Source organism: Gavialis gangeticus, unplaced genomic scaffold (assembly GCF_001723915.1).
Source record: "Gavialis gangeticus isolate Ggan-Ray unplaced genomic scaffold, GavGan_comp1, whole genome shotgun sequence".
Lineage (NCBI taxonomy): Eukaryota > Metazoa > Chordata > Crocodylia > Gavialidae > Gavialis > Gavialis gangeticus.
The window spans coordinates 47229901-47238601 of NW_017729024.1; the positions used below are offsets into that span (position 1 = coordinate 47229901).

The 8701-nt window shown below is 43.2% G+C and overlaps 1 protein-coding gene across 2 annotated transcripts in view; it reads right to left on the reverse strand.

Moving 5' to 3' along the window:
* INIP (INTS3 and NABP interacting protein) overlaps positions 1 to 8701 on the reverse strand; it is a 38070-nt gene that overhangs the window by 24089 nt on the left and 5280 nt on the right. The window contains exons 1-2 of one of the 2 annotated variants that reach the window (XM_019517061.1): positions 7609 to 7659; positions 7337 to 7423 (exon numbers count right to left, since the gene is read on the reverse strand). In XM_019517061.1, coding sequence (XP_019372606.1) covers positions 7337 to 7361 — 25 coding nt within the window. In that variant the 5' untranslated portion in view covers positions 7362 to 7423; positions 7609 to 7659. Of the gene's footprint in view, positions 1 to 7336; positions 7424 to 7608; positions 7660 to 8701 lie in introns of those variants that run through there. The other variant, XM_019517060.1, reaches the window with a different exon arrangement.

Consider the following 8701-nt stretch of genomic DNA (forward strand, 5'->3'; position numbering starts at 1 on the left):
TTCCAAATGTGTATCTTGATTGACAGCTGCCCTCACCCTCCTGAATTTATTATGTGAAAATTCAGCTGTATTCTGCTGGTTGGGACTATCAGGGCTATTGCTACGCATCCAAATCTCAGAGTAAATGGGCATTGTAGTCGTCTACGAGCTATTAGGTAATCTCGGGAATGAATCTGTATGATAGAGTTTGACTGGTTCTAAAGTCCTGGGGAGGGGCAGGATTTCCTACATTATTGAATGGGAGCACTTGTGTTAGAAAATGTTGTTCTGTTAGTGTGTTTCTAAGGGAAGCATGTCAGATTCACAAGGGACTGAAGCTATTTTCCATCCTGAATTGCTTAAACCTACGTAAGTTATTCCTTGACTCTCCTGCCACGGTGTTACAGAGGGATGAACCCCCCCGGTTCCTGATTCAGAACGTACCGCTGCTTTCATTTACCCCAATGTATTAAAAAAAGTCATTTCAGACTGAAATGCAAGTCTTTCCCTTTATGAATGCAATGTTTCAATATAACAGCACCCAAGGACAGTGGCATGGGTGCTGCTACATAGGATAAGGAGAAATTCTCTTATGCGAAACATTAGCATTGTTTCAAATGCATTTACAGTGGCTGCATTTGAAGTCCATTCCATGAGAGAAATGTATTTACAGTGGCTGCAGCCCGCCTTCCCCCATGCAGATCTGGGGGCACATGCCTCCATGCCTGCCTAGGGTGCATACAGCAGCAAGAGCCCCCCCACCCCCACACTCCTAGGACAAACCCCCAGGCTTAGCTCCCCCAACTGAGATTGCCTGTCAGAGGCTCCCCAATTGACCAGGTGATCATGATCCACCGGTTGGAGACCACTGATCTAGAAAGTGTGATGTGTCTGTTCACAATTTCAAACTGACTCCTGTATTAGATTAACATGCATCTTATCCAAACAGTATCCTTTACTGTACCTTTAAAATCCAAAATGCACATGCTTTATGTTTGTCTCCTTCAGAAAACATCATGACTGGAGTGATAATAAAAGATACACTACAAAGGTAATCAGCTTGCACTGTACTTGATGTCATTTGTTTATAAGGATTTATATGGAGCCTATCACCACAGAATCTCAGTCAAATATGGTTAAGATCTGGGGTGGGCAGTTATTTGGGCCCATGGGCCACATAGGTAGTTCTGGGGAGAAGCAGCAGCAGCCAGGCAGAAGCTGCAGCTTGGCGCGGGGGGGAAAAGCAACCCCTCCCCTTTGCCACTGCCAGGCCCTTTGTGCTGCAGCCGCTGGAAGCCCACACCTGGGCTGCCCTGCCCACTCCTCTCTGCCACTGTTGCCTCTGGGCCGCCCAGTGGGGCAGTAGTGGGAGTAGAGAGGAGCAGCAGGGCAGCCTGGGTGTGGGCTCTGGGCGACTGCAGCAAGAAAGGCCCAGCAGTGAGTGGCAAAGGGGAGGGCCAGCTTTTCCCCTACACTGAGATGCAGCTTCTGCCCAGCTGCTGCTGCTGCTCAGTGTTGGCAAGCAGTCCGGAGCAGGCAAAGGGTGGGCAGGGTCATGGTCAGGGCTGTGTGTGCAGCTTCCAGCTGGTCTGGAGCTGGTCCACTCCACTGGGCCAAGTCTGGAGCAGACATTGGTCAGGCTGGGGTTGGGGCTGTACATGCTGGTCCCTGCCAATACCACAGGGCTGGGGCCAGTGATGGAAGGAGCTGCTGCCACCTGGGCTGCCTTGAAAGGCAATCCAGCTACGGAGCTGCCCCATCTGTGCTGTGCCCAGGGGGCAGCAGGACACGCTACGCTGGGACCAAGGGATTTGCCAGGGGCTGGACAAAGTCCTTATGTGGGCTGGATCCAGCCCGCAAGCCATGTTTTGCCTACCCCTAGTTTAGATAGAGAAGTATTTCCTGATATAGGAATGAATAGCTACCTATGTTTTTTTTTAAGGCCCAAGATGAAAGAGGCTTTGCCAGCAAGCTAAGCATTCTGAGACCAAGGGATGCATCTTACAAACATGAATGCAACCAGCTCAGATTAAATTCCTGATGAATTCCAGTTACTATACTGAGAACATAGTGCCCTGATACCTTTACTCTGCTAATTCCGCTACATACCTTGTCACCAGGGCATGAGAAGGAAAGGAAGAATCTTTTTCTTTGAATGGCTGTTAATTTAGAACTTAATAATATGTAGAAACATTTTCTTGCAACACACACACACATATATATACACATATATATATTTTACAGGCTTGCATGATAGTGGAAAGAAAAAAAAAACAAGGACTTCTGTAAATCTGTAATGAAAGGGTAGATATAGCTTAAATTTCTTCCCCCTACTCTTCTCCTTTCCTTCCTTACCCAAAAAAGAAGGAAATGAGAAAGAACTTACTTGAAAGTCTGGATAACACACAGAGATATCTGTCTCAAAACTAGGTAACAGTTTACACTAATAAATACAGAAGCTGGATTTGATTGCCTATAACTTCCAGGAGACTACGTCAGCACAACTTGTTGTTGTGCAGTTATGTAGGAAGGGTGCTTGTTTTTTGTTAATACTACTTCTATTTCTATGTTCTCTTTCAAAAACCAAGAATACTTACATGAAAAGCAGGAGAGGCTTCATTTCCCACTAGCTCTGTTGATATGTCAGAGAGGTGTCAGCTTTTTACTAAGGCAATAAGTTCATAATTTCTACAGACCCCTCTGGCTCTAGGGCCTAAAGCAGAGAGAATAGCAGGGGTTGCATTACAAGCTCTAGTCTGCTTTCCCCGAGACCTCTTCTCCCATAATGGCCATGACCCCTTTATCTCAGGGGAACTTTACAGGAAGAGGTAGGATGGCAGAAGCAACAGTTTACATGGCTAATCCTTGTAGAGCCTAAGCCCCCTCTGACAGACTGCATAAATTTAACTGGTGGCCTAATTCGGTGCATAGAACTTTTTATACGAGGTGCTGATGTGCAAGTAGGAAATAATGAATTCACCCTGACTTTAAGAGCTCAGGCTGAAATAGCAGAGCTGGCAGTTAGAAAAACATTTATTTGTAATCAGAGCACATATGGCCTGGAAAAACAAAAGAATACACTGCAGTGCAAGGGAAATGGAACCTCAGGATCCCACTACTATAGCCATTTCTCAGAGGGGAAATGTACCTTGACCCTGGGATAGGTATATACTACACGCCCAAGTCTCAAACCATTAGCACATGCTGCCGTTGCATTCTTTGTTCAGTCAGCTCAATTCAGAAAGCTTTTCAAAGCAATCCTTCATTGAAATGCACATTATCATAATTATGATCATTATATTTGAAGGCAACAGAATCCAAAGCACTTATAAGCACAAAACCAAAACAAGAGAGTAATTGCCTATTTTTCCCTATCTTACTTGTGACAACTGGGATCATGAACATGAGACAGCAGCTTATTAGATGTCAATATTTTTATAAGCATTTACATTCTATGTTGTCACATGTCTTGCAACAGTTAAGCAAAATGAATGCTGGTAACTCAATAAATTACAAGTGAATTATTAAAGGATGTATAAATATTTTATCTGTCCCTCCTGACTATGACCACATATAGATGAATATAATCTGTTCATTGCTTTATGGATATAAAGTCCGCTGGGGAACATCAGAGATTCACTATTGCTCTCAAGTGCTAGGTTTTGCATTTGAACTCCGATTTATCTCAAGGAGCTGTACAATTTCTAGATAATTCCCCTTCTTGATTACATCACCAACTGCAAACCAGCAGTATTTTTTCAATACACTTATTTCAGCAAACATAAAATTCACCTGTTCAGGCTGCATTTTTCTAATGTCCTCATTTTTAAGCTAAGATGACAGACACCGGCTAGTAGAGATTTACAAAGCACCTAATGGAAACTGAATAACAGAACACTGGAAGTTACACATTTGGGTCAATGTCACTGCCACAAAGCTGATGGCAAGGATATCTTTTATTGGACCAAATGCATGGATGGAATAAAGTAAGACAAGCTTTCAAATACCAGTCATTCTCTCCTAGACTATCACAATTACAATATCACTCTAACACTATAAAAGCTGAATTATTTTAGGTTTCAGAACTGTTTTGCAGGCTGGCAGGCAACATTTAGCCTTGCCAAAGAAACATACATGAAAGATCTCTCTCCCATTTTTTCTCAAGTGGGGATTAGAGAAAGAATGATTTTCTGAACACAGCTATTATGTTGTCACCACCATCCTAATACTTATCCTAGGAAGTTCACACTTGGAATAAAACCGATGATATTGTCATACATGATACATGCCTGCTTTGCTCTTCGTTGTGTGAAAACACATATTACAAGCAGCAGTCCTATTAACATGTGACAAATGGTTAGGAATGTTTTAGCATATACCGCCAACCACTCAGTTTACTTGCTTCTTTGGTTTAAGAGTTTGGCGGTGGGGGGGGGGAGGTTAGTGCCCCTCAATAGCTTGCAAATTTTTCCTGAGGACAATGTTCTTTCTATCAAAAATCTTTTTCTTTTTTGAAAAACACTATAAAATTTCAATGAGTGCTACATTGTATAAAAACCCTGAAGTAGGGCTTTCATTCACAGTACTCCTACACATCTCATCTTTGGAACAATAATAAAAGGAGTGTTTTATAATATGTTTCAATGAAACTAAACTAAAATAAGCCTCTTTAGCTAAGTCTTAAACTTTGCTATTTGAGTCCCAAACTGTTAGGAGCTGAACACTAGGGCTGTGCAGAGCTTCGGGTGCTGATTTGATTTGATTTGAAGGAAATTTGACCTGAATCTGAATCGAATCGGGAGACCAATAAAAGGGTCCAAATCCATTCGAAGCTCTCCGAGTAGATTCAGAAAAGATTCAAAAAACTTCAGTGAGATTCAGAGATTCAGGCAGTCCCCATGCGTCGTCGCAGGGAGCTGGACACATACTCTGTGCTGGTAAGTAGGGAGAGGGGGGTTGGAGGAGGGGGGAGGGGACCATGGAGGAGGGGAGCGTCCAGCTGTGTGTGTCCAGATGTATATGGACGTGTCTGCAGTGCCACATACCACACTGCTGTCCTTGTATAGACACAGCCCCAGAGTCAATTTAGAGGCTGCTTTTAGAAATCGTGAAAATGAGGGGAGAGCAGCCTTAAAACTGATTAGCTCCTGTCATTTTCAAGGCTTCAAATAGCAGCCCTTTGACAGCTGCTTCCCTTCAGTGTTTCTGGAACAGTTACACAGAGTGCACTTAGTCACAAGGTAGAGTTGGTTAGTAATAGTATGCAGTTAACTGGAGTACAATTAAATTACAAAGCAAATGGAGTACGGGGAAGGACTGAAAGATGGTATACACCTAAGCAGTTTATGCACTTAACCCACATGCAATAGTCAATGATTGCTACAATGTAAGTAACGGGCAACAAGTTGGAATTCACTTAGTGTTATGCAATTAAGCCATTTATGCACTTATCCAGTATACGTATATAAGTGGGAATCCACAATCATATATATTATTATTACTTGTGCACAAGCCTTGTATTTCATTTTGAAAAAGTCTTACACTAGGACAGGAGGGAATCAAAGAATAGATTGCTTGAACAGCACCAATATTTTTCCCGTTTGGTAGGCCTGGTAATCAAGCAGCATTTGGCAGATCTGTCACCTGTTACTGGCTTGCAGCTAGGTTAGTAGACCAGGCAGACTAAGGGTCACTGCTGAAATGCATGATTCCCCACTTCTTCACTTTTGTCCCCCACATTTCCCAATTATATCTCAGTTGCTTAAAAGTTACGAGGATTTTTAGACTGGTTTTTAAATTATTTCAAAATTGTAATTCAGTCCCTTGAGTAATTCTCTGGAGAGTACTCCAGGAAAACTGTAGTGATTTGTTAAGTTATCAACTACCAGAATTTTGGGGGAAAAGGAGGCACAAAAGAGAAAACCTATTAATTATCATTCAAACATTTAGAAACAGCAGCCTTGAATTCAGTACTGGAGTGGGTTAATGTCTATAATGAACTTCAACCAGTCTTCATAGAAAAAGACAAGGTTAAAAAAACATTAAAAAGGGATTCTGGTTAAGGTGCACATTCTTCAAAGGGTCTGCCCAAGCAAAACCCAGTCTGAAGCCGATGGGCCTTCCTCTCAATTCTACCGCAAACGTCCATACAGGGTTTTCCTATTTAATTCTCCCCACCAAAAAAATTCCATCTGTTGGAGGTAACAGTCTTCTCTTTCGTATTCAAGACTGTTTGTGCTTAAATTCCATACCAGAAATAGCTGCATAACATTGGCAGGCAAAGCAATTTCTGTATTTAAAGATCCAGTATTGCAAGCATTTATTGCAGGAAAGTAGATCTGTGAGATTAAGCATAAAGTTACTCACACAGTAAGATTTACAGTAGTGGGGACATAGGCAAGTGAAGAGTGCTTTGCATATCAAGTTCTCACCTCAGTGTGCTTGCATATACCCAACTAAGGGCACAGACTTGGGAACAAGTTACAGCCAGGTAAGCTAGGACACAATCTTAAAGCAAGTCAGCTACTCTACACTAATTGCCCATGGGCATGTTATTCTTCTGAGATCACTGATATATGATAGACATTCTATCCCACTTTCACATGAGAAGCTAACCTGCATTAACAGCACATCAGTCACTTTGGTTTGAAGTTCACACTCTAGCTTACTTCCCACCAACGTGTTCCTGTTCCCACGCTCTAAGACTATCATAATGTAAACAACAAAAGCAAGTTCATAGATTGTCAGGACTGGAAGGGACCTCGCAAGATCATCAGGTCTGTTGTTAGCATTAATTTTTGTGCTACCTTTCTATTGTAGGCTCAGTCGTTTGCAATCTGTTCTTGACAGCTAAGACACCTTTGGTACTTTTGCTCTCACTCACAGTACTGAGCATCTTGGACTTTTAATATATCCTTGGCTTGAAAGCCAGAAGCCAACTTCAGTTCTTTGGAGCAGTAAAATTAGTGAAACATTTCAAAGAGTTAATATATTACCATGGTTACAATATACACCTCCTTTTAGGATCTGAATTTAAGGAAATGTGTACTAATTTGGTGGTCCCAATGTAACTGTTATCACTATTTTAAAAATCCAAACAAGAATCAGTAATCTAATGCTGAAGTCTAACTTCTATTTTTAAAACTATAATCCTGGAAAGAGAATTCCTGTTTCCAAAAGTGCTCCCTCCCCCCTGCAATGTGAAAAATATTGTTTCTCCTTAATCTGTAGTTATAGGGGGAAACACGGGCCTCAGGGACTTTGAAGGGGGCAAGATTTCAGTCATGTGCATAATGAAGTCACAACATTTGTAGTTTGGTGAGGAAAAGATAAAAAATCTGCTCTATTTAAAATTTACCTTGTGCTGGAGGATTTGCTGCCATTGTGTTACTTTTAGCCTTAGTTTTTTCCAATGGCGGTTACAATTCTTAACATCTATGAAAATCTGCAAAACAGATACAATATAAAAGGTTAATGTACTCTTTTGAATGTCTAATCCCAACTCTCCTGCTTAATATGAACTATCAGTTTCAGTCGCCCCAGCCTGATACATGAATTCATCACCATTACCCATTGCTGAATTACCTATTGCTGCACAGTTCAAATCCATTGTTTTTTTGATGACATTACCTGAAAAGGTTGACTGTTATGCATTTTTGTCCCACTTGTATCTTCTTTGTTTACCCCAAAGTTCTGATTTTTTTTTTTTTTTTTATTAAATGGGGATAGAGAGAGATTTATGTTGTTAAGCTTCATCTGTTATTTGTACAGTAAAACAATTTGGGGAGTTTCCAAAATTTGCTGGGCATACATTAATGCCCTAGTCCAGTCACCACCCTTCTCAGGCACCCAAAATCACTGTTTCACTCTGTCACTTGGGATGTGATTGCACATCCAGCGAAGTCCACAGCAAGACTCAGAGACATTGCTTGGCTCCAGTCACAGATGACCACCAGGGCCTATAGCGTTAGCTTGGGTGCTCATTCAGAGCCATGTAGTACTGTGCTTTATACACTGTCAAACACATTCAGGGCATTTTATGACAGCTCACGTGAACTGCGATAGCTCATGCAACACGCTCAGACCCCAACTGCTGCTTGCCCGTGGACAGGCGGACTGCAGCTTGGCACCAGAGGGTTTATTACACAGGGGACTGATTCTGCAACCCCCCCCTTCAGAGCTCATCTCCTGGCACAGTGACAGGTGAAGGGCCTGGAAGGCGGGTGCCTGTCAGGGTAACAAGTGGTGTGGTAGTGCAGACACAGGGCTGTGGGGGGGCAAGGGTGTGATCCCCACCCCCAGGTGCTGCAGGGGCAGGGCATGGCAGGCCCTTCCCATCCCCCACCTAAGCCAGGCTCTGTGCCCCTCACCCACCCCAGGGGGACAGCTCCTTCCCTGCTGTGCTTCCCCCCTCCTAACTGCAGAGATAGACTCTTCCAAGCTCCCCCATATCTAAAAGTGGTCTATTCCCCTTCCTTCCCTATTTCCTCACGCCCCAACCGTAAGGATGGACTCTTCCATGCTCCCCCCCTGCCACTGCAGAAGTGGCCTCTTCCACTCCTTCCCCCACCACTCCCGTTTCCACCTCTAGCTGCAGGGACGGACTCTTCCATTCCCCACCACCCCCGCAGTTCTCCCTCAACAGCGGCACGAATGGGTTCGTCCCCCTCGCCTTTCCTCCTCCTCACTCACATCGACCCGACAAGTTGGACTCCTTCTCCTC